Source organism: Xyrauchen texanus, chromosome 32 (assembly GCF_025860055.1).
Source record: "Xyrauchen texanus isolate HMW12.3.18 chromosome 32, RBS_HiC_50CHRs, whole genome shotgun sequence".
Classification (NCBI taxonomy): domain Eukaryota; kingdom Metazoa; phylum Chordata; class Actinopteri; order Cypriniformes; family Catostomidae; genus Xyrauchen; species Xyrauchen texanus.
Genome location: NC_068307.1, coordinates 2,640,251 through 2,667,500, shown reverse-complemented (window position 1 = coordinate 2,667,500; position 27,250 = coordinate 2,640,251). Strand labels below are relative to the sequence as shown.

General features: G+C 40.8%; 1 protein-coding gene across 3 annotated transcripts in view; it reads left to right on the top strand.

The window, feature by feature from the left end:
* The window catches only part of sipa1l2 (signal-induced proliferation-associated 1 like 2), a 125,352-nt gene extending 98,316 nt beyond the window's left edge, over positions 1-27,036 (top strand). For all 3 annotated transcript variants that reach the window (XM_052101158.1, XM_052101157.1, XM_052101156.1), the window contains 8 exons: positions 2,202-2,623; positions 4,151-4,375; positions 6,551-6,677; positions 9,494-9,713; positions 16,940-17,071; positions 22,682-22,802; positions 25,184-25,265; positions 25,374-27,036. In XM_052101158.1, coding sequence (XP_051957118.1) covers positions 2,202-2,623; positions 4,151-4,375; positions 6,551-6,677; positions 9,494-9,713; positions 16,940-17,071; positions 22,682-22,802; positions 25,184-25,265; positions 25,374-25,520 — 1,476 coding nt within the window. In that variant the 3' untranslated portion in view covers positions 25,521-27,036. The remainder of the gene's footprint in view (positions 1-2,201; positions 2,624-4,150; positions 4,376-6,550; positions 6,678-9,493; positions 9,714-16,939; positions 17,072-22,681; positions 22,803-25,183; positions 25,266-25,373) is intronic.
* The last annotated feature ends 214 nt before the right edge of the window (positions 27,037-27,250 follow it).

The following is a 27,250-nucleotide window of genomic DNA, read 5'->3' as shown; positions in this document are numbered from 1 at the left end:
CTGGAAATGGTTGCAAAGCAAGCTATGCATTAAAGTTTAAAAATCACCCACTTTCCATTTATTTGAAAGGGCTTAAATTTAGATGATGCAATTTAACAGCATAATCAATTATTCATTTTCTATGAGATTGGTTACAGTTGGTGGTAATGGTGCACTGCTGGTTCTTCTGTTTGTTGCTGTTAGTGCTCCAGGGCTCCTTCATCCATTTTTGTTTAGTTTTTAGGGGTTTTTTGGAGCATGAAATGAACCAATGTTGCATTTGGATAAAATGGTTTCAGATTATATTTGAAGTAAATAAGTCAAATTTCAATTTACCTTCCAGATGTGCTTTCTAAATATGAACATTGTCCATGCTATCCTTTAATATAAATTATCATTTACCTACCTTTTTGTAACATAGGCGGACAATATATCATTAATTCAGATAAATGGGAAAATTGGCAAAATATAATTACGCGAATAGTACATTTACATTTATGCATTTGGCAGATGCTTTTATCCAAAGCGACTTACAGTGCACTTATTACAGGGACAATCCCCCGGAGCAACCTGGAGTTAAGTGTCTTACTCAAGGACACAATGGTGGTGGCTGTGGGGATCAAACCAGCAACCTTCTGATTACCAGTTATGTGCTTTAGTCCACTACGCCACCACCTCTCCAAATAGTAGTGGTCGACCGATGTGTTTTTCAATAGTGGATGCCGATACCAATGTCTAGAGAGAAGGATGGCCAATGGCCGATGTAAATGCAGATAGCATATCAAATTTAACAACAGCAAATCCGATGTTTACAAAATTTCTAAAGTGAAACAAAGAGTCTGTTCCAAGGCTTAGCTGTCTTCTATGGCAGTATCCTTACTGAAATGATGCCTCATAAGGGACCGATTTGGAGCGCTCTACATAGGCGGCAGCTCACGTGCATCTCATAGGATTTTCAGGTCCCAACTGATTTCAATACAGATGGCGCGAGAGGAACAATACAATACCCTAATGAGCGTAAATGTGTATAGTGCACACACATTTTTGGTGAAATAGTCCCTTTTCTATGACATTTCCAACACATTTTAATAATACTTTCCAGTGTTAAATGTATCATAAGTATAATTATAATCCAAATTTATCTCGCTTCGTCCACGACAACTTATCTTTCCGCCATCAACCATGGCCGATATCACAACGATTGCTGCTCTGTGTCTGTTGTTGAAGTCCCAGATACGTTGACGTTGTGTCAAACAATTTTGGGTGCCCACACACCATCTACAAATGCTACTACGTCAGTACGTCAGTGACATCTGGAAAATCTCAATGCTGATAGGCTTTCGCGAAAACGCGTCATGCGGATATTTCGCTCAAGTTGAAAAATTTCAACTCATGCGAATGAAGCATTTCACTATTTCACTTCGCGCCATTCCGCCGCGAATTCGCATCTGTTTGAGTCTTTGCTCGAAACGCTCGATTTGCATTGTATGTGAACGCACCATTAGTCCTCGTGGCGTAGTGACTCGCCTCAATCCGGGTGGCGGAGGACAAATCTCAGTTGCCTCCACATCTGAGACCTTTAAACCCCGCATCTTATCACATGACTTGTTGAGCGCGTTACCGTGGAGACATAGCACGTGTGGAGGCACGCGCAATTCTCAGCGGCATTCACGCAGAACTCACGACGCCCCCCACTGAGAGCTAACCCCGTTATAGCGACCACGAGGTGGTTACCCCATGTGACTCTACCCTCCCTAGCAACCGGTCCAATTTGGTTGCTAAGGAGACCTGGCTGGAGTCACTCAGCACGCCCTGGATTCGAACTTGTGACTCCAGGGGTGGTAGTCAGCGTCAATACTCACTGAGATACACAGACCCCAACAGAAGTGTTAACGTTCCCTTGTGTCACTTTAGCGATTCATCAGGATTACCATAAATATTGTGTCCATAAATATAAATATACACAATATAATCAGCATAAATCTGTAATATTATAGTCGCACTTCTGGTTCACGTTACATCCGAAAAAATTTAAATAGCAGCAGCTGAGAGTTGCTCAGATTGTGAAGTCCAGATTCCAAACTTTTAACCCACACCTATTTTGTTATAAGTCATGTATTGAATTTGGGTGTCAAATAAATGAGATTTTGAGAGTTTCACTATTCAACTCAACTCTTGACATGTATGTTCTTCCAATATAATAACCATCTATAATCTTCCAGAGCAATGAGAAGAGCTGCCACAGTCATTGCTCCAGCCACTCCAGTAACAACACCCTCTCCAGCAACGCTTCAAGCGGCAGCGACGAGAAGCATTTTGGATCTGGAGACCCGATGGATCCGGAGTCACTGGGCCTCACCTACATAAAGGGAGCGTCCACTGACAGTGGCATAGATACAGCACCCTGCATACCCCCACCACCCCCTTCTCTCCCTCTGCCCGGGGTGGGACCATCGCGGATGGTTATGAGTGACGGGAGGGTTGAGGCGGGACTACCCTGGGCTCTGGAGTACCACGATGAGGGCAAGACGGAAGAGGGGAGGGTAAAGATGTTCCTGTCTCAGGGGTACGCTCCTGCTACAGCCACCGGACACACCACTGACGGCAGCACTGGAGATCTGAGCGAGATCTCGTCCCTTTCCAGGTGAGATGTGCGAGAGTGCAAAATTACCAAATGTGTCAGACTGTAACAGACCAGTATAAACATCTCATTTTTATACATTTATCAAACAAATGATGTTTGGTTTGAGCAGCCAGTCTCAAGAGATAGGCGATAACATTGACTCGACCAATGGCACGAGTTGGGGGCGGGACGATCTGTTTGTGTGATCATCGGCAGATGAGGGGCGTATTCAGAAAGCTATTTTGAAAACAACATTTATTTTTGCAATTCAGTTTTTTCGCCGCAAGTGGCGCAGAAATGACTTCCGCTTTAAACTCTTCAGCTCTGGGGCATTTTTGGGCTGCCATCTGCAGTTTTTCACACTAAAATTGAAAAGTTCACCATTTACACATACTGTGGACTAATTGACCAAAATGTATCTATTTTATTATAAATCTATATTTGTGACTAAATTTGTAGTCATGTATTTCTGGTTCTGTTCACTCCATCTCCCTCCAAAAAGTCTTATTTTGTTCCACTAGGTGGCAGCAAATAGTAGAAAAACATTTTTTTAGTCTGTTATCTTCCATCACAAAATGCCGATCTCTAATGTAGGTGGCGCTCTAGCTATTTTAGCCCCCACAGATGTGCTCGTCCATTGACATTCAGTCTAATTTTCAGTTCACGCATCACCCCCATTGTTTCATCATATATCTCGGCCTCTGAGTGGACTACAAACTCAATCTAGGTGTCAATAGAAAGCTGAGATATCCTCCCTTTGCGATGATGTCTAAGATTTTAACCTCAATAGTCAACAACATATATTTCCGTTAATCCGTTAGCACGTGTTTCCTACTGGACTGCCTATTTTGTTCTGGACATCTAAGATATACCATTGGACAAGTAAAAAATGGTTAATATTTTAGAAAACTGCTTAAGCTAAAAGCATATTTAAAGTTTTAGCTATTTGGTGCTTACAGCAGCAGTGATTGGCGCATAAAAAGAGACGTTTGTGTTTGATTTACAGAAATCAGATGTCACTTTGTGATTATTTTGAAAATCGATGTGAGAAAATCTCGAGTGCCTTATAAAATGGCTACTTCATAATTAACAATAATGGTTATATAATAGTTACTGATGCAACAGGTGTTTCGCGTCATAGCTGTTACTATATTGTGGATTATAGCTGGAACGCTGTATTGACCAATCAGCATCCAGGAGAATCTATCTGATTTAAAATAGAGATTATAGCTTTGCTGTTTTGTTTCAAAACCAGCATGTATCAATGAAGAGTATTATTTCTTATTCTGATTCAGTTGCCTGATAACATCCCATAATGTCCTTTGTTCTTGTCCTTAAAGTGCCTTTCAAACCTGCTAATCTCCAATTATGGAAGTGGAGTGAAACGCATGCCTTAATATTGCAATATTTAATCGCACAATACTGTATTGAAATTCTAATTGTAATGAAATTAGATCTAAAAATACATGATTCACATTTCTGTGGCACATTTATGAATCACTTATTTAATCAGCTATTGGTCACACGATGGTCCTCCATTTTCCCCAGTGGTTCTCGACATTCTGGAAGCCCATCCGAACGCTGTTCTAAGAACTCCGGCTCCATGGACCCCTCAAAAATCTACATTATCTCTCCTACGGACACAGATTTTGAGGGAGGACGGGAAAAGTGCCCACATAGCTGTCAATCACAAGGCGGCAAGTATTTGACTGGCTGGAAGAAAGGAGAGAACGAGCACTCACTGGAGGAGCAGCAGCAGGCCGGAGATTTTAGGTAGTAAATTTAAATAATACCTAATTGTTCAGCGATTGTCCTGAAGATTGAGCAAGCATATTTATTGATTGTGATCTTGTACTAGAAAAGGGTTTCCCAACCGACAGTTCATAAAAGAACCACATTGTCAATGAATAATAAAAGATTCTATTTTTTGGGGTGTTTAAAAATAATAGAATGAAATTTTGTGATTATAAGGGGGTTAAGATGGGCAAGGAGGCGGCGAGAACCGGTTTGTAAATATAAATCATATTTAATTAAACTCAACACCAAAACACACAAACATAAACACACATGACGGATATGCCGCCTTTATCCCTCGCGCGCCTCATCAGGCCGATTGGGGACCGGCCGCGTGATATTCCGTCCCGGCCCCTCCCCTCCGCTCCACACTCCTCCCGGCGTTATCTCAGGCCGGGGTGCCACCGGCATGACGTACATCCCCCCCTATCCCTGGGCGGGGTGTATCTTGCGTCCCGTGTGGTCATCCCTGCCTTCCTCGACCTGGGAGGAGACAGGAGGGGAAAAAACAACAACAATAACAAAATCGGCGAGGGAAAATGCCAACATGGTGTGAAAGAGAGAGAGAGAGGAGAGAGAGAAAAAGCTCACTCACCGGTTCTCTGATGTACCGTCGCGTGGTCCTCGAACACTCCTCCACACTCTCCGGCGGACGACAGCCGCTCCTCCCCGGGCGAACCGGAGTCAAATCTCCGACCCCCAGCGAACAGAACGCCCCTCCGCTTTTCTGGCGGCACCTGGGGACATTCCTCCGCCCCTGGCAGCGGCCCTACCGCTCCAGGCGATCGGGTAGTTACTTCCCTCCTTCCCTCGCGGACGATCTCTCTCTCCTGCACGATCCCCTGCAGTCGACCTTTATCCCTCATGGAGGCATAATTAGCCTAATACGGGACTGGGTGTGTAGGATCACGACCCGGCCCCGCCCTCCGCCCAGCCACAGTGATCTTAAATAATCGAAAGAAAATTCTTAAATTAGTCATTTGATGTTAAGTGCAATTATAAACATTTTACTCTATATAATAAATAATGTAATGTAATGCATGAAATTAATATTTATTGGATGGTTATTATTACTTAAAATATCAGGGTGGTCTCAGTAAATATTTTAGATCAAAGGTGATCAGCCATAAAACATTGATTTGAGAAGTTGCATGTTTTACAGCTGAATTAAGTCAACGTTTTAGGTCCGTGACACATCTCTGCTGGCGACGTCTCCGAAATGATCGATGTCAACAGACATATTATATAACCTCCATCAAGCAGAATCCAGACAGACTGTACTTGACACCTGCCACCTCACATTATCAGACTGAAGGCCAAGTAAACTTTTTTCTGACAATCAAAGCATATACAGGGTTTGATTGACAAGCTCATCAGGTGACACGGAGGATTTTGGAGATGCATATTTCTCGTGTCCGCTTTAGAAAAATTGGGGACATGGCTTCCATTCTAAGCTCTGTGCGTAACCGGATTTATGTCCCTCTTTGTTGTGTTTGCGGTCTCAGGGGCTCAGACGTCTTCTTGTCTTTATTGCTAAAGACACTTTTGAGTAAATCAAGGTAGTTTGGTCATTACGTGGTTCTGTATCTTCACCCCAGTGTTGTTTCCTTCACACTTGTCTTGTAAGAACAGCACCCTCCTCATCCTTAAGATCACAGGAGCCAATGTTCTGTTGATTTGATCCCCGATGCCCCTCTTGAGCCCCCTTTGCATTTGTTTATTGGACCATAATCCTGTACATCAGCTGTTTTAACACTACAGTGGCCCCTCCCTGCCCTATTTCCTGTAGACAAAGCCCTTGTTTGTCTGCAGCACTTTGAACACAAATAAACAGCATATACAGGGTTTGACTCACACGCAAACACGTCCCGGTCACATTTCACCCCAAAAATCAAAAGGGGAAAAATCGGAATGACATTTTATATAAAGAAAAATATGCCTTTTTGTAGAACCATATGTGTAAATAAAATGATATATACACAGTATAAATTTATATATTTCAAATGTATTTTTGTGGTGAAATACTGACATTCATGCATTTCACAAATAACGTTTTATCCGTTATAATGTTTGTTTTTGTCTCTTGTCATCCTTCCACCACTTTGTCCTTTGTTTCACTCCCTCTCGTCCTCTTTTCCTCCATGGCTCTTTCAGGCGGCTGTATTTGACCGACCCGTCTCAGGTGGTTAATGCTGGTGAGAAGGTCCAGACGCTCTCTAAGGAGGACTTCCTCAGGATGCTCCTCCCCGACAGTCCCCCGGGGCAGACAAGTCGCTGCAAGGTGAGTTCAGGGATGATTAATGCAGCGAACAACCCCTGATTGAGTCAAAGAAATCGTTTGAACCATGTACATAATTCATTACTGGTGTGTTACTTTGACAAGCAAACCAACTAACCAATCGGCATCTTCTGCAACAAGCGTTTGGTGGACTACGGGTCTAGAGGAAATGAGGTCACGAATGTGCTTAGGAGCCAAGGATGCTCCTCGGTAGACACAGTTGACCCATGTCAGTCATTCTTCTCACCTGATCTGAATAGTTCACCCAAAATCCTTCTCTCATCATTTACCCTCATCACCCTCATTTCGTCTCAGACGTGCATGACTTTCTGTCTTTTACAGAACACAATTGAGGTTTTCTCATATTCTCATTTTTGGGTGAACTATTCCTTTAAGAGTGTTTTGTGAATGTGGCCTCAGATCACCCTCGCAATACCCAACTCGGACACGGTCATGTGTCTAACTGTTTGTCTGGCCCCTTCCCCCCTCCGATAGACCCCCCGTCAGGACTCTGTCCATCACACCTGCATTATTGATGAGCGTGCTATGAGTCTTATAGGTCTGACTCACAGATACACAGTCAATCTTATGTTTTCTCTCCTCACCCTCCTCCTGTTCCCCACCCCCATCTCTCTCTCACAATTCAATTTAGGGATATGTGCTTTATTGCCACGGCTGTTTTATTAACAATATTGCAGAGCCTTTCACATAATCATATTCTGATGAATACCATCTTTACTTCCCCCCGTCTCACCACTCTCTCTCTCTCTCTCTATCCTCTCTCTCTCTCCATTTCCTCTTTCTCTCTTTTTCTCACTATCCTCTCTCTCTCTCTATCCTCTCTCTCTCTCTCTATCCTCTCTCTCTCTCTATTTCCTCTCTCTTTCTCTCTCTATCCTCTCTCTCTCTCTATCCTCTCTCTCTCTCTCTATCCTCTCTCTCTCTCTCTCTATTCTCTCTCTCTCTATCCCCTCTCTCTCTCTCTCTCTATCCTCTCTCTCTCTCTATTTCCTCTCTCTCTTTCGCTCTCTATCCTCTCTCTCTCTCTATTTCCTCTCTCTCTCTTTCTCTCTCTATCCTCTCTCTCTCTCTATCCTCTCTCTCTCTCTCTATCCTCTCTCTCTCTCTCTATCCCTCTCTCTCTCTCTCTCTCTATCCTCTCTCTCTCTCTCTCTTTATATATTCTCTGCTTTTTCTCTCACAATTCAATTTAAAAGTAGTTTTATTGGCACGGCTGTTTTTACATGCAACATTGCCAAGTATCAATATGCACACATAAAAAAGCAATAATATTTGAATAATATTTTCATCATAAAACTGCTAATAATAATAAGAAGAAGAAAAAAGAATAATACATTTATTATAATTTTTTTATTTAGTTGCTTTATTTATTGATTGGTATGTAGATTGCCATAAAAATAAAGTAATTATAAATAACGTGCCATTAATGTTAATAAAACAATAACAATGTACAATAAGTTTTAATGACTATGCTCTTATTTTTTATCCTGATCTTTTAAATTATTCAATAAAACATTACAAATGAAATTCGCGCACAACAACACCTCTTCTGTGATAAACATGTTATAACATGTTTTCAAATATTAGTTCAAAGTCATTTAGATTTTTTTTTTTTCTTAAAGTCAAAAATGTAATTTGGTGTGACCGTCCGGAGACAGTAAAAAACAAATTCACGGTCTCATTAAAAGTTCCTGAAACAAGAAATGTGCAGAATGACCTTTGTTATTATTTCTTAAAAATATGTAAGTGTGAAACAATTACATTTAAAATATTTGAAAACCTTTTTTTAACCAAATCAAAGTCATGTGGTGGAAACAACATGTCGGTAGACATTCTGTTAGTTTATGTTTGTACCCCTTTAGACCCTCAAGTTTATTTTATTTTATTTTTTTTTTTTTCATATTATTAAAAATAATGAAATGGCACATTCTGTTCGGGTCATTTGGTGTAACCCTGAGAAAACTTCTTGATAGTGACTGAAATTTTTAAGGTGTACATGCTCATGTTTTCAAGTATTTTAAGGCCTTTTATTTTATTGTGTTTTTTAAATCCCCTTTTCTCCCAATTTGGAATGCCCAATTCCCACTACTTAGTAGGTCCTCGTGGTGGTGCGGTTACTCGCCTCAATCCGGGCGGTGGAGGACAAGTCTCAGTTGCCACCGCTTCTGAGACCGTCAATCCGCGCATCTGATCATGTGACTCGTTGTGCATGACACGCGGAGACTCACAGCATGTGGAGGCTCATGCTACTCTCCACGATCCACACACAACTCACCACACGCCCCATTGAGAGCGAGAACCACTAATCACCACCACGAGGAGGTTACCCCATGTGACTCTACTCTCCCTAGCAACTGGGCCAATTTGGATGCTAAGGAGACCTGGCTGGAGTCACTCACCACAGCCTGAATTCAAACTCACAACTCCAGGGGTGATAGTCAGCATCAATACTCGCTGAGATACCCAGACACATATATATATATATAAACTTCACAAGTGTGATTTCTCATCATTATCTATCAATGTCCCATACAATTAATGTAAACTGATCATTTAAGAAGACCTTAATAAACGTAACAAAGAATACATTATTATGTTGTGCAGACAACTCTTGAATGTGTTGATCAGAGCAGTTTCTGAGAGAAACATTTGGAAAGAGTTTTCAAGTCGTCATTTTTATTTGTAAAGCGCTTTTCACAACACGCTTTGTTCTCTGTTTTGTTTCTGTATTTGTTTAGCGCCAATAACATTCAATTTTAATGGTCCAAATGTGAATTCTCTCTCTCTCTCTCTTGCAGATACCAATTGCCGGTCAGTCTCCACGTCGCTCACTGTACCGGACTCTGTCCGATGAGAGCCTGTGCAGCAGCCACCGAAGGACGCTGTCTTTGGCCAGCTCCCGCAGCTCCATGCTGGACCAGGCCGTGCCCAACGACATCCTGTTCAGCAGTGCCCTGCCCTACCACAGCACCCTACCACCTCGCATGAGACTTAGCCACACTGCTGGTCAGCTGAAAAGTGAGTTTTCACCATGTTGCGCACCACAGCTTTTGCGACGTCTACAATATGCCGTCAGGGTTCCTCACTTACCCTCTGTGGGCTCTCGCTTCTGGTGTCTTGCGCCTGTGCCCCTCACGGTACGGAGGGGCAAACTGAGTTTGACTGGGGCGGTACACCTGTCAAACGGTAACGCAGGTGTCCTAAGGCGAGCTCAGGGAGGACAGAAACCTCCCATGGAGGAGAAGGGTAAAAGCTCGCTTGATCATGATTTTCAGTATGAATACAGAAAGCGGGGCCTCATGATCCTTCTGGCTTTTTGGGTTTTAAGCAGGTGTCAGAAAAGTTACCACAGGGATAACTGGCTTGTGGCGGCCAAGTGTTCATAGCGACGTCGCATGTGATCCCTCTTCCTATCATTGTGAATTCACCAAGCATTGGATTGTTCATCCACTAGTAGGCAATGTGAGCTGGGATTTGACTGTCGTGAGAGAAGTTAGTTTTACACTACTGATGACGTGTTGTTGCAGTAGTAATCCTGCTCAGAACGAGAGGAACCGCAGGTTCAGATATTTGGTGCATATGCTTGGCTGAGGAGCCACTGGTGCGAAGGTACCATCTGTTGGATTATGACCGAACGCCCCTAAACGTAACAATGCCACAGGACTCCGATTGACCCAAGACAGCCGGCCCGCGTGGGCTCGGTGAGGATACGGGGCCGGGACGCGGTGGGATGAGTGCCGCTCCTCTCCCATCAAGCACCGCACGTTTGTGGAGAACCTAGTGCTCACTTCAGGATCATGGGTAGTGTAGTTCTTCACCAGCAATTCTGCTAATAACGGTTTAGAAAGAATCTGCGCTTACTTTTGGACAGACAGAAATGAAATGGAAAATATAAAGTCTACACTTGTTTCTTCTGTATTATCTGGTCATGGGCTGACACTATTGTCCAGTTGTTTGAATGTGCTTTTTTCATTCTGGTTTATAGTTGTAGTATCTACTATTTCAGATATACTCATCTCAAAAACAAAATGAACTGTGACTTTTCTGGCATGCAGGACTAGGCTGGCCCCAATAAGCAGTCCACAACGTCTCCAAATCCAACTGAGACATTACAGACAATGTAAAAGCTTAACGGATTGCCAAAAATATAAACTTTGATTTTTTTTTCTCTCATATCACGTTTTTCCGCTGTGCAGTAAGTGCACCACAATCCTTCCTATTACAGTCATTTTATCCTCTGCAGACTTTAATGTGGTACTTAGTAATAAGGCAAATAATGATACTATAATTTGCTGCTAATGCACAAGAGAGTTAATGTTAATCAAACTATTACAGGATATGATTAATGAAATATTCTTGTGGAATTTGGAGTGTGTTGTAATAGAAAAATCTTTGCAAAAGCATGATTGTTGTACACCGTGCTGGCGTGCATTGGGGCCATCCACAAGGGAGGTGTTCTTGTGTTAAAAACAGCTGGAGTACTGCAGAATTAAACAGAAGGCCCGTCTAAAAGCCCATTAGCTCCTTTTCTAATATAAGTACTTAATACGCTTTTCCATGTATAAAAATGCTTTTCCCGCCCCCAGATTCATCTGATTGGTCCATTGTTTTCAAATTGACCAGTGTTGGGTAAGTTACTCAAAACAAGGAGTCCGCTATAAATTACTGATTACTTTTTCAAAAATGTAATCAGATTACTTTACTGCTTGTTTAATCTAAAGGTAATCACATTACTAATTATTTTACTTTTAAGTTACTTTCTAAATTACTTTTCCGAGCGAAGTTTCAGCCGTCACAGAAACAGATAAATGTGTGTTTATGTGTTTAAGCACTAAAGTCACATTTATCTGTTTCTGTGACGGCTGAAACTTCGCTCGAAAAGTAATTTAGAAAGTAACTTTAAAGTAAAATAATTAGTAATGTGATTACTTTTAGATTAAACAAGCAGTAAAGTAATCTGATTACAGGAATTGGAAATGTTATGCGTTACATTACTTTAACTTAAAGTAATTTGATTACAGTAACTAATTATTTTGTAATCAGATACACCCAACACTGAAATGCGTGTCAACAGTTGAACTACTTTTTTTAACTGGACACGGCATCTTCGAAACATTTGTAGCAACCAAATTGGCACGGTTGCTAGGGAGGTTAAAGTCACATGGAGTAACCTCCTCGTGGTTGCAATTAGGGGCTCTTGTTCTCAAGATCTCTTGTGGATCTCGGAGAGTAGCGTGAGTCATTGCGGTGTCATGCACAACGAGTCACGTATTAAGATGCGCGGATTGATGCTCTCAGAAAGGGAGGCAACTGAGACACGTCCTCCGCCACCCGGATTGAGGCGAGTAACCACACCACCACGAGGACCTACTAAGTAGTGGGAATTGGGCATTCCAAATTGGGAGAAATGGAAATGTTATGCGTTACATTACTTTAACTAAAAAAAGTAATTTGATTACAGTAACTAATTATTTTGTAATCAGATACACCCAACACTGAAATGCGTGTCAACAGTTGAACTACTTTTTTTAACTGGACACGGCATCTTCGAAACATTTGTATCATTGTAACGCCCAAAACTGTCCATCCAGATTACATGGTTTGATTGATGATTACATGGACCAACAATCGAAAATAGCACAGGTTGAACACGAGTGCATCCTTTGTGAACGATCCCTAAAGCCGCGAAACGCTAATGATTTAAAGGAACAGTTCACCTAAAAATGAACGTTCTCTCATCATTCAATAATCCTGATGCCATCCCAGATGTGTATGACTGTCTTTCATCAGCAGAACATAAATTAAGATGTTTAGAAGAAGGTCGAGCTCTGTCAGGTCCTTATAATGGAAGTCAGGGTTCCCATGGAGTTTTGCAATGCAGTTTTCCAGTCATGGAAAATCAGAACAATACATAAATGTCCTGGGAAATATTTCAGTATAATAAAACGGTTTGACTGTGTTGCTACATGATAACAATCGGGACTCGCAATAGGAGTCAAATACAAAAATTTGTGTCGTTTTGTCACTGCCGGTGACTATGCGTTGTGAAACCGCATCAACGGTACAGGGCGCTTACACCCTCATGATTTATTACAGCAGCAGCCAATCGTGTGCTTGGCAATCACGGTTAAACCAAGGCAGATCGCTTTTATGGCTACAGCAGCATGTGCATGGTGAGAAGCATCATTCGTGAAACTTCTCACTTATAAGCAAACTGAATGACCTGGAACATGTACCGACTGACTGTATGAGTGGGGCATGTTGTTAGTTTACTTCAGCATTGGCATGCGAGTCTTTCTCCGGGGGTAGATCAGGGAGTATTGACGCTGACTACCACTCCTGGAGTCATGAGTTTGAATCCATAGTGACTCCAGCCAGGTCTCCTAAGCAACCAAATTGGCCCGGTTGCTAGGGAGGGTAGAGTCACATGGGGTAACCTTCTCGTGGTCACTATAATGTGGTTTTCGTTCCCGGTGGGGCGCGTGGTGAGTTGTGCGTGGATGCCATGGAATTAGCTTGAAGCCTCCACACGTGCCATGATAACGCGCTCAACAAGCCACGTAATAAGATGCGCGGATTGACGGTCTTTGACATGGAGGCAACTGAGATTTGTCCTCCGCCACCCGGACTGAGGCAAGTCACTACACCACCATGAGGACTTGGAGCACATTGGGAATTGGGCGTTCCAAATTGGGGAGAAAAATGGGAGGAAGGAAAAAAAGATAATTCTTAACTTGTCCACAGCATCGTAAGAATGCACATTATGTTCTGGCCCAACACTTGCATCTGCATACATGCCTAGAATGTTTCTGGACTTACGCCTCTTGGCTTATTTGGCATGCTGATACTTGAGCTGCTCTTCAGCTGTATGAGGCGTACAGTTCCCCTGTCATTACTGCAGAACTCGGAGCTAGCCAACTTCATTCATTATTTAAATCACTCTCACCTCTGCGCTCTCAGGTGAAGTCTGTTTGCGCAGAATTTGTGTGAATTAGTAAGTGTGTCCCCGCTAGGTTACCTAGAACAGATGTTACTGTGCCTCTGTGACTGTGAAAAAGTACATCTTAATTGTGGGTAAACATGACCTTTGGCCCTCTACTATCGTGCATACTTGTCCTATCGAGTTCTCAGCCAGTGGATTCATATTTAAGGGGGTTTTAGACCATATGGTGGTCAGGGTCCTTCAGTTGTGTCCTCAATTGTTTCTTAATTGAATTGGTCATCATGTGCAAAATAAATGGTTTGTGTACTTGTAGTCTGTCATTAACTAAGTTAAGTAAAGGTGTATTTAGATCAGAGAATGTTCTGTTTAAGTATGCATGCTTTAAATGTGTAATTTATGCACCACTAGCATAACCAGATGGATCTACAAAAACATTTATAAAGTTTTCTAACAGGTTTTCTAAACACTCGCCCAGTCTGCCATTGGACAGCCAAACTGCCCCCCCCCCCCCCCCCACCCTTCTGCTTCTGTATGTCAGGCTGTTACTTAGTTTCCCCTGTATTTTAACCCTTTAATCTTGAATGGCCCGCCAACGTGCTCAAAAAAATATAATTGTCAAAATATTAATATCTACAGTCTCCACCAACACAAAATAGGTTTCGTTTGAAAGCTTAAAAGCTCTATTTTACAATGCATGCAGACATTATGACCAGAACTGAACAAGTGCTTTTACATTTGCAGACAAATCAGAAGTGTTCTGCTTTGATAATTAATAAAATAAACAAATATCACTAACTGATCAAATAACCATGTGTCATATGTTAATGGATAGCTCTCAAATAGTAGAATACAACCAGCTTATATGTCTTCTACAATTATGTTGGTGTTGCTTATATGCCGCCTTTTTGCTTTTAACTTCACGAAAAATAAACTGAACATAAAATATCACATATCATTATTTAGAGGAGGTGATTATCTTTCAAACAAGTCCACACACAAGATAATCCGATGTCATAGATCATTAGATAATCCACATGAAGCACAATGTTACATATGACCACCAGGAGATGGCGCCAAATACACGACACAGACTCAATGATGCCTCAAATGACACAGAATGAAACTCATTCTGTGAAATCTCATGACTAAAATCATGTCTGCATGCTATGCAAACCTTCAGTTATTGTTGTGTTTGCATGTGTAAATAGTTAATTGACACATGGAGACTTTTTTGAACACTTTTTGTAATGCTATAACTTTTTATTGCTTTTTTGTATCAACCCAAAATGTTACTCTGTTACAGTTGATTTTGGAACAAATCAAAAGTAGTTTTTCAGAGCCACCTTATTTACATCCAGATATATATCAAATAAGAAAAAAGTACATTTTTGTCTCTATTTGTTTGTTTCTTAGGCTGAGAGTCACAGACTGTAAACATTATTTAATTTTTCTTTACAATGATACCAAAGATGTGACCCTCCTTGTTTTTGTCGACTAATAAGCCTTTAATTTTGGGTATGCCACTGAAACAGGAAATCTTTAAAAACACATTCAGAGCTTAAAGATTTAAAGCTTTTTAAAGAAGAAAATATTTGTATATGTATCAATCAGATACAATCTTGCACAATTCAATAATATAACCTGATAGTTGTATAATTAGTCAAATTCCTTTATAAAAAATAACCATTGTTTTACTACAGTAACCAGAGTTAAACCACGGTATTTGTAGTAATACCATAGTTACATATATAACAATGTTATCCATAGTTGCTACAGTCATGGATACTACAGTATTACTGTAGTAAAGCCGGTTAATTGTATTTCTGCCATGGTTGTTACAATATTACAATAGTAAAACCATGGTTTATTTTAGTAGGGGTTAAATAAAGAGGGTAATAACATTGAATCGAACATACATGTATACTTAATATACATTAATAATTGATTATAACTGAATCGAAATATAGTGATAAACAGCAGCAAAGACTATTCACTATTAATATTTCACTTCAAAAAGAAGGCAAAAGTCCTATTCGGACACAATATAATTTTCCGGACATTTGTAATGTTACTGACGATTCACACTGGATAACTGATTTCTGTAAAAATGACAGAGATGGGTGTGTCTACTATATTTACATACTGCTGTCACATGTATCTGACCTATTTGAAATGTATATTGTGCTGATTAATTATGCAAGAAATAATAAACATGATCATATACGGGACCTGGGTATCTCAGCGAGTATTGACGTCGACTATCACCCCTGGAGTCGCGAGTTTATTTTCGTAGGGGTTCAAATCCAGGGCGTGCTGAGTGACTCCAGCTAGGTCTCCTAAGCAACCAAATTGGCACGGTTGCTAGGGAGGTTAGTCACATGGGGTAACCTCCTCGTGGTTGCAATTAGGGGCTCTTGTTCTCAAGATCTCTTGTGGATCTCGGAAGAGTAGCGTGAGTCATTGCGGTGTCATGCACAACGAGTCACGTGTTAAGATGCGCGGATTGATGCTCTCAGAAAGGGAGGCAACTGAGACACGTTCTCCGCCACCCGGATTGAGGCGAGTAACCACACCACCACGAGGACCTACTAAGTAGTGGGAATTGGGCATTCCAAATTGGGAGAAATGGGAGATAAAAGCCAAAACCAAAAGAAAACACGCTAGTTTCTTTCTCTTTAACATGGGTAAATAAACTCTTGACAGCATAAAATGCTTGAGGAAAAACATGCATCACTTTCAAACGCAACAGCCAGCGTTATCTGAAGTTATGAAACACATCTTCTCTTGACCAGCCACTTCAGACACTCAGAGAAACATCGATATTTAATGGGCTCAATGGCTAAAAAGTGCAGATTTTTACCAGAGCGGGAAATCAGAAATTACAGACATGACCTATTCGCACATAATTTAACTGACTAAGAAGCACTGTAATTATTACATTGCCTCACGCCCCAATATAATCTATCCCAATATACACTAATCCCATCCGAATAGGGCTAAAGTCTGTTTTAGGCTATTTAGCTGAACTACTGTCACACTATCGTAAAATGTCGTTAAGTTAGTAGCATCACTACTTTTAGGTAACTATTCCCCAGCACTGACCACATGAGGATGAGTAAATGACAGAATTTTCATTTTCCATTTTTGGGTGAACTATCCCTTTAATTTCTCCCCAGACCAATCAGAATCCAGTAAGTAGTTTCTATTGAGTGGAGAGATACGAGACGACTCTACCGTGATGATGTGGGCTGGATGTGCGCTCTTACTCTCCACTGATGAACCATGTGTGCTGTCTTTACAGATGAGCTCTGGTTCTCTGACGGCTCGCTGGCAGACAAGGCCAAGCTGGCATGCACTGGTCTCATGCCCCTGCCGCACCCCTCTTCTGGTCTCGACTGGTCACGTCTTGTGGATGTCGCACGAGCTTTTGAAGGTACAGAAAAGCAATACGGAAGCAGTATTTACAGCAACCCATTTAACATGCTTTATAATCATTAACCCTGACTTTCCTTATTGGTAGCATGGCATGCATTGCTCACTGGTGTGGAATGAAAAGCATGGTACTTGGTATTTATTCCACTAGAACATCACAGACACATTGACTATGTGTGTAAAGTAATAGCCAGACGAACATATTCAAATATACAGTATATATATATATAGTATGTTCATTTTATTTGAATGCATTGACAATTTTAACATGGAGGCAAAGAACCACCTGTCGTCAAGCGGAGGTATAAATGGTCTATGTAACAAGGTTCTTAAGATGGGCAAGGAGGAGGCGGGAACCGATGAACGAGAGGCTTGTCTGCCACACTGGTGGCGATAACAGGACTGGAGGAAAGCAAGCTGTCAGAGAGCCCTCGCCGCTGATGGAGGACCACAACGACGAGGAGAGAGAGACTTTGTCTTTGTTTGGTTTGCAGTTTATGTTATGTCTGCGTTCAGTTTGTTATTAAAGTTTTACGTAGGAAGTAGGAACTGGATTAACAATCCAAAAGACTTTAATTCAACATAAAACACTGAACTGAAACATAATGAAAGCGCGCACAAAACACTGCTGTGTGCGACTCTCTTTCTCTCACTGGTGTCTCCGGTTCCTTTTATCTCTCTCCCGCTAATTGGGCAACTCGGCGCCAGGCGTGAATCATCTCGGCCTGGTCACGCCCCCCCTCCTCGGCACAGGCTAAAACGAATTTCACAACATCTTTTAATTGATCATTTAATTCAGCATTGGCATTTCTGTCTCAATCTTACGGACCCCCTAGGGGCAACTTAAAAATACCCTTATATGCACTATAACTGGAATTCTGTTTTGAGCAAGTGTAATCACCTCCCAAAGCTTCAAGAGTTCTCACACACCATTAACAAAGTTAACTGACGGTTGCACAAAACAGCCCCGTTCTCTTACACCGCTCTTGACCATGTCTTCAATTTTCCTCCCATTCATTTCCTGTAACTGCCTGAAGGCGCATTGTTCCGCAAGGTGCTAATTAAGACTGGAAAACGTATTTTGAGTATGTTTAAATTGAGCCATTATCACAATGTGAGCCCAGCAAGACACCACTTAGGGAAATGACTCAAGCCATTGCTCGCTGTAATTACACAGTTTGGGTTTTGGCCGCTTTTGCTTGTGTGCAATTACAGCTGTTCCCTCACCTTCAACCGGTCGCTGTGGAGGCCACGGCAAATTTTGGCGAGGGCACGGCGTTTCATGAACTGAGATTTTCCGGATTTGTGTGTGGAATAGGAAGTACGTGGTCGATTGCTCTAATTGGCTGGAGGGGAGTCATGTGAGAGAGCCCAGAGTGCGAGTTTAGCTGGCTAGCGTTGGTTTCCGTTTGTTGGGTTTTTGTTTGATTGTTATTAAGTATTTTTCAAAAAAAAAAATCATAAATTTTTTTTTCTTCTCATTTATCAATGTGTCATTTTCTCTCTATGACAGGTTCATTTTTTCATAGTTTACTAGCTTCAGTAAATGTAGTTTTTATGTTGGTTTTAGGTTTAGAATTGTATTATTGAGTCAGAAACATCGTTATTGGCTACTTAACAAAATTATAATAATTAAATAATAATAATTAAAATTATATATATTTTAAAAATTTAGTTTAAACTTAAGTGTCAAGTTTGTAGAAATGTGATCTTTTATTCCGTGCTGGTTTCAGACATTTAAAGCATTTTCTGAATAATAAAATAAAAATAAAAATGTCATGTGGTGTAACCACCAAGTAAAAGGTATTAAAATACTTTTCTTGCACCTTGAAATGCATGAGACTGTATGAAACTACCAAAAGTTTTCAAACGTATTTTTCATGTTGGTTACATCACATGACATTTTTATTTTTATTTAATTATATTTAAAAACTCAAATGGTTTCACTGCATTTTTATTTAAGAAATATTAATAGAAAATATTCTGCATTATGACACGTTTCTTTTTTCTCGATTTTCAGCTTTTAAGGAGACTTTGGTTCTCTGGACGGTTACACCAGATGACATTTTAGAATTTTTAAGTCCCAAAATACATATATGTACACCGATCAGCCATAACATTAAAACCACCTGCCTAATATTGTGTAGGTCCTCCTCGTGCCACCAAAACGACGCCAACCCGCATCTCAGAACAGCATTCATAGCCAATCGTGTGGCATGCAGATACGGGTCAGAAGCTTCAGTTAATGTTCACATCAACCATCATAATGGGGAAAAATGTGATCTCTGTGATTTGGACCGTGGCATGATTGTTGGTGCCAGACGGGCTGGTTTGAGTATTTTTGGGATTGCTCCGAATGGTGCCAAAAACAACAGAGATCAACAGAGAACGGTCAGGCCGGTTTGAACTGACAAAGTCTACAGTAACTCAGATAACCACTCTGTACAATTGTGATGAGAAGAATATCATCTCTGAATGCTGTTCTGAGAAGCGGGCTGGTGCTATTTTGGCTGCACGAGGGGGACCTACACAATATTACGCAGGTGGTTTTAATGTTATGGCTGATGGGTGTATACTATATACGTGTGTGTGTGTATATATATATATATATATATATATATATATATATAGCGTGAATGCCCAACTCGGACATATATTAGCATAGCATTTGGCCTGTAAATATGTATAGGTTAGTCTAATCTTATTTAGTGTCATTTAAATGTTTAACTTTATATAGTATATACTGTACTGAGTATCGAAATCTAAAAATACAATATTTTGTTAGTTTTATAGTCATGGAGATGTATTATAGTGTAGTTTTAGTTTTTAATTAAGGTAACCAAAATGTTTTCATTTCGTCTACGTTAGCCGTAACAACAATGGCCCTTAAAAACAAGCCCGCAAGACTTGACAGATGTGAAAAATGGAATGAGTGCGCTGCCACATCCTGAAATATTGATATATATATATGAGCCCATCGTTTCATGGTAGGAGAAATGATTAAGTTAGCTTTTGCCTCGGGGCTTGGAGGGAGGAGGGGACGTTACATTGTTGTTTTCCATGTGCTGCTTTGTGTGTGTTTTTATTCAGAGCACTGATAATTATCCATCCAGTCAGTTCCAGCTCCTATGACACCCCTCACTGTGAGACTGTTAATGAAATGAGAGCGAGGGGGAGAGAAAGCGATGATAGGTGTTAGAAGAGGTGAGAGCAGCTTTTGCTTTTAGCCTTGTTTCTTCGAGAGAACAATGGCAGGTCAACATCGTGTAAGAGCGCAATGTAGTGACAGGGCTGAGTGTTAAAATGGAGTGGTGGTGGCATAGTGGCTAAAACACATAGCTGTTAATCAGAACGTCGTTGGTTCGAGCCCCACAGCCACCACCATTGTGTCCTTGAGCAAGGCACTTAACTCCAGGTTGCTCCGGGGGGATTGTCCCTGTAATAAGTGCACTGTAAGTCACTTTGGATAAAAGCGTCTGCCAAATGCATAAATGTAAATGTGAAATAAGCCAGATACACAACAGTATGCCAATGCTGATGCATATGCTTGCTCAATGCATTGCAATAGTATAGTACCTTCAATGCACACACACATGAATAATCCAAGTTCAATAGAAGTTGAGCTCAATCGACAGCATTTGTGGCATGAAGTTGATTAACGTTTCAACTTGTCCCTCCTTTTATTAAAAATCGAGGTTACAACTGTCCATGTTGTGAAAACCTGAGCTCCTGGTATTATAGTTACTATATTCTGAATTCTGCATGCTGTAGAGACTGTTATTAAATTTGTGTTTTAGTCATTTTAGGATATTACGTTGCGTGTGGAGCATTTGTTTATGCAAGCAGTGTGTTCGTAATGCAAGTTACGCACTATGGCTAGTATGAAACTTAGTTCAAGTTCACCTGTTCATTGGCTTTATTGTCTGCGCAGATGTAAGTTGTTATATTACATACATGTATATGCTGTGGATATTTAGTAGTATTTGTCATATTTTCGTCAGCAGTATGTTTAAATTAAAATTGTGTAATTATCATCGTTATATTGTCTTGTATTCGTTATCATTGACCAAATAGAAAAATAAAAAAGTTTCATCAGTCCACAAAACATTTTCCCAGTAGCGTTGTTGTGTCAAGTTGGTCTTTGGCAAACTTCGGGCATGCAGTAATGTTTTTACATTTATGCATTTGGCAGATGCTTTTATCCAAAGCGACTTACAGAGCCCTTATTACAGGGACAATCCCCTCGGAGCAACCTGTAGTTAAGTGCCTTACTCAAGGACATAATAGCGGTGGCCATGGAGCTCGAACCAGCGTCTTTCTGATTACCAGATTACCAGTTATGTGCTTAGACCACTACACCACCACCACTCCTTAAGTTTTTGTTATTGAAGCAGCGGCTTCCTTCATGATGTCCTGCCATGGACACCATACCTGTTTCATATTTTTCCATATAGTAGATTCATGTACAGAGAAGTTAACCAGATCCAATGATTACTTCAAGTCTTTATCTGTCACTCTAGGGGTCTTTTGTACCTCATTGATCATTCTGCGGTGGCTGGACGGCCACTTCTAGGGAGAGTAACTATAGTACTAAATCGTTTCCATTTATAGGCAATTTGTCTCACTGTGGACAGATGAATATATAAGCTATTCAAGATAACTTTGTAACCCTTTCCAGCTTCATGCAAAGCAACAGTTCTTGATTGTAGGTCTTCTGAAATATATTTTTGTGAGGCATCGTCTACATCAGCAGATGCTTCTTGTGATTAGCAAACTCAAAATGTTTGAGTGCTTTTTATAAGTCAAAGTAGCTCTAACCCACACCTCCAATCTCGTCTCATTACTTGGATGCCAGGTTTGCCAACTCCTGACTCTAGTTAGCTTTTGGTCGAGTTGACGGGTTCATATACTTTTTCCAAACTACACTCAATACAATAATTTGTGTGTCATTAGATAAAACAGATTGTGTTTGGTCATTATTGTTACTTGGATGAAGATCAAACCAGATTTGAAGACAAACAAATACATAAATGCAGGTTATACCAAAGGGTTCACATACTTATTCTTGCCACTGTGTGAGTATGTTTAGGTATTTTTAAAGAAAATAAATTAAGCTCACTTCCAACACTCGGTCCAGCTTATGCTGAAAAACAAAACGCAGCAACAAAAGCAGCAGTTCCTCTCCCTCCCGTATCCCACTTTTCCCAGGTTAAAGATCCAGATCAGTGTATTCTTAATCATGACTGCTTAATGATATGCTAAACTCACCTGAAAGCGTGTGAACCCCCCCTCTCACTTCCTATTAACCATTTGCCACGTGATCTCCTTCCCCTACTTAATTAACACCTTGCTCTGCTGAAGCTGGTTAGCAGTTTTGGATTTAACACTTCTGAAGGAGCCGAAAAAAAAGTAGGATTTAATCAGCTTTTCTCAGGGTGTTGCTTGAAGCTCCTACCTGGAACATCGGCTGACATCACCTCAATCCGAGGCAATATGCAGTTCAACTGTTCACCAGTTTCCTTTTCCTGTACACCTCTGGCGGTTTCCTGATTTCTTTTTTTTATGTTATAATTGTCTGTCATTCACTAATGAAATCTTTCCTCACTTTTAGATCATACCATGGCCTCTTTGAGCTCTCTGACCGAAGAAGAGCAGAACAAACAGGTTCTAGAGCTGTCCGAGGAGCTGAACAGAAGAGTGAGAAGTGTGCAGGGCTCAACCCTAGAGGCAGGGTAAGTGCTAATGTAGAACACTTGAAGGAAATGGTAAATGGTCTGCGCTTATATAGCGCATATTTAGCCTTAGCGGTATTCAAAGCGCTTTACACTGTGTCTCATTCAGCCATTCACACACACACATACACACCAATAACAGCAGAGCTGCCATGCAAGGTGCTAGCCTGCCATTGGGAGCAACTTGGGGTTCAGTGTCTTGCCCAAGGACACTTCGACATGTGGAGTCACGTGGGCCGAGAATCGAAACGCCAACCCTGTGATTAGCGGCCGACCCGCTCTACCACCTGAGCCACTGCCGCCCCAAATCAATGAAAAGATAAGATAATGTTAGAGTAGCCTTGTAGGTATTTCTCCGTCTCCCTTTGGTTATCAATATATTCCAACTCCGTTATATAAAATAGTGTGTTTTTCTAAGGGATAATGTGATCCCCCTTACAAAGTGATCAGGACCACAACGTGAACTGGCTTATTACACGGTAATAACCAAATTAAAAAGTAAATGGGCATGAAATATTGATTTGCGTTGAAGTTTTGTAATAATGTGGAAGGAAAGAAATCGCAGAACGGCTGATTTGCACCTCCAGTCTACGTCGGAGTTTTGATGGTGTTTATTTAGTTAATAATAACCGTCTGACTGCTCATTATCCAGCTTATTACAAGACTACTTGCCAAATAAATAAATAAATGGACATGACACATTGATATTGAGATGAAATAATTTTATTAGCTTACTTTTATAGATCGCAGAGGGATACGAGAAGTAGAAAAGATGACCCTCAATACCCAGATGACAGGTCTAATATGACTCAATCCCCGGATGAGCGGTTGTTATTATAAATCAAACCACTAGATGGCGCCATTGACCAATCAGAATCGAGTATCCCAGAGACCCGTGTAATAACTAGTTCTATTAGTCTGTGTTAAGTATACATTTATTTTCAATTTAATGTTGTTACTATGTCTAAAGCTGACGTATGTAACATTTTCAGTGTTAAAATACTTCTTCCTCATCTTAATATGCAGAAACAACTATAATTAAGCCATTCATTGGTAGATTTTCTCGAAAACTGAAAACACACTCCACAAAAATTCCTGTTTTTATGTAGTTTTTTTACCAATCTTTTTTGCCCCCAACCAACAATGTTTCTAAACCAATGGCGTAAGTTGGGAGCAGGACTATCTGACTGTTTAAACAACAGAAGACGAGGGGCGTTTTCTGAAAGCTGTTTTGAAAACATTGTTTATTTTGGTAATTCCGTTTGGTGGCGCTAGTGTCGCAGAAATTGCATCAGCTTTTACATCTACAATAATTGACCATGGTTTTACTAGAGTAATATTGCAGTATCCATGACTGTAGTAACCAGGGTGAATTTTGTGAAAAGTATGGTTTTGCTACAAATACCATTCACTCCAAAAAAATTTACATTTTAAAATATTAAAATGTAAATATTTTAATATTTTAAATATTAAAATATTTAATATAAAAAAAATTAAATATTAAAATTTTAAAATGTAAAATTTTAAAATATTATTTTTTTTTATTTTATTTTGTCAAAGATTGCTCGATTCAATTTGAATTGAAATAGCGGAATTCTTAAAAAATATTTTTTGACCCCTAGAGTCGCAAGTTCGAATCCAGTGACCTCGGCCAGGTCTCCTAAGCAACCAAATTGGCTCGGTTGCTAGGGTGAGTAGAGTCACATGGAGTCACATGGGGTAACCTCCTCGTGGTCGCTATAATGTGGTTCTCGCTCTCGGTGGGGCGTGTGGTGAGTTGTGCGTGGATGCCGCGGAGAATAGCGTGAAGCCTCCACCCATGCGCTACATCTCCACGGTAACGTGCTCAACAAGCCACGTGATAAGATGCGCGGATTGACGGTCTCAGACAAGGAGGCAACTTGGATTTGTCCTCCACCACCCGGATTGAGGCGAGTCACTACACCACCACGAGGACTTGGAGCGCATTGGGAATTGGGCGTTCCACATTGGGGAGAAATAGGGGTGACCCCCCCCCCCACCCATGTTTTGTTGTTAGCCTGTAGTTTTTTGACTGTAGTTCAACTACTTTATGAGTAGCTTGTAGCTTGGGAAGCAGTTTCAAAGTAGCTTCCCCAAAACCGCTGAAGTGTAAATTGCAAAAGTCAAAAGTGCAAAACAATTCCCAGATTTTCCTAATTTACCCTAGTTAGTCAAGCAGTACCGTGGTATTAGCATGATCGATTGCCCCCACAGTTCTTTTTATGTACGCATCATCCCGCCTGTGTCTTTTCTCAACCCCATAATTTCCTGTCCTATTTCTCACACTTTCCTATGAGTAAAATTAGCAAAACGGCCACACAAAAAACCTTAATTGTATGCCTGTCTTTCTGTCTTCACAGAGAAGGCTCTCCTTCGCGTCTCACTGGGAAGGTTAACCAGCTCGAGCTCATTCTCAGACAGCTCCAGTACGACCTAAGGAAGGTAAGAATGCTTAAATTAATCCTTTAGCACTGCTGAACAAGTACTGCTGGCAGCATCCACTTCAGGGGAGATATTTGTCATTTCGTGCATTATTATTTGTCTCCAAAGGAGCAAGAAGACAAGGCAACGCTCCAGGAACAAGTTCAGCATCTCCGACAAGACAACATTCGACTGCACGAAGAGAGCCAGACGGCGGCAGCCCAGCTGAGAAGATTTACCGAATTGTTCCTCAACACAATGGACCAGAAACCTTGAGTCGAAGTAGTCTGCAACTTCCCCTCTCTTGCGTAGCGACGACATAACCCCCAAGGAGAATCAGTCCAGTGTACTATAAAAAGATGTTAGAGACAAATTTTCAGCATTTGAATGTGAACGTGTGCCGAGCTAATATGCTAACACACTAAAGGTTTTACGATTAGTTGTCGGCGGGACAAGAGAATGTGAAGGAGAAAAGGGAGAGTTCAAAATTGAATCTGAAAGAACCAAGATGTGATATTTAAGCGCAGGAAGGGAACGTTTTTACCAGTCGAGGGGTACAAACACGTTGCGAGTGAATGTAATGAGCCGTGATTTCTTTCTAAAATCTTTGGTTCCTTGGGCTTAACGTCTTCAAGCTAGCGTTGTAACTCAAGTTCAGTCCTGGCTTTGTGGCTGTCCACTAGAGGTAGACGGTACATATCGGTTTTACCGATTAATCGGTACCGACGGTTACTTTTTGGGAACTATCTGTTCTATTTTTCGATAGTTATTTCATCATTTCGTTTTACAAAATAAGAGTCCCCGGTGCGTTTCGGGCTAGTTTATACTGAAAAGTCCCGCGTTATGCACCAAATCTTCTTTTTTTCTGGTTATTATTGAGATTTTTGTTGAACAATAATCTTTTGATGTTCTATGAATCGATTTTAATCGATCAGCTGATTAATCGGTTATCGGCCTTCGCCTTCACCACCACCTTAGTTATCTGCAAAATCCACCTTCGCTCGACCTCTACTGTCCACGTCTGTCATCACACCCTAGTGTCCAAAGCTCCCCGATCCTCGCTGTACTGTATATGGTTTAAAACATGTTTTGTAAGTAACCAGTTGATACATAGAAATAATGTTGTAGCAATAGTTTTGCTGATTTAATCACAGAATTGTTCCATAAGTTTAGCACTGAGTGTGATTTGGTTGTATTCAAAAACAAACAAATGTTTTCTGTGCCTGATGTTACTGGTGGTAAATGCATTGTCCTTTGGTCCTTTTTGCTAATCCATATTACTCTTGCACATACAAAATTCATGTCCACCTATCGGTTAGGCTGTTGAATGGCTTTGTCAATGAAAGAAACGGTTGAACTCGTACGGGTGGACCAGAAGACCCAGACTAGCACCTGTAAACCACCTAAAATAAAAGCCAAATTCTGCTTGTTGCTGTAAAGTACCTCAGAAAAGTGTCTTGTACCTTCACCCTCCTATTTAAGCTTATTTAACCTAAGATTGTTATTTTAATGAGAGTATTTTCCTTTTCTGCACTAAATCGAGTAATGGCTCCATGTGGCAGTACTTTGTATACTTGTGTATCATGTCGTTATTACCATGTATAGCTTGGCTACGAGATAACTGTAAACATAGAATCGGGAAGTACAAATGTTTGGATGCTGCTAGAGGACCAGATGTTGGTTTTTATGGCCTTTTAAAGATGTTTTTATTTCTTTGTAAATCTGTTTCATGGAGGTGGGGATGAAAAGCGTACCTTTGTAAAATAAACTTTAGGATGTCAATAAAGTAAGACTTGTGTCCTTTTAAATATGGAGTGGATTTCTTTGATGTGTCGCACTGCACTTTGGATTATACTGGGTTAGGGCAGGATTTCGCAAACTTTTGCCCAATGCAACCCACTTCTTTTTGAATGTCAGTCATCCATGACCCACCAAAGGAGTGTGGGGGGGGGTGTTGTAGGTTGTAGACGTTTTCAGATGGACCCCTACCACACACTCCACTGTTT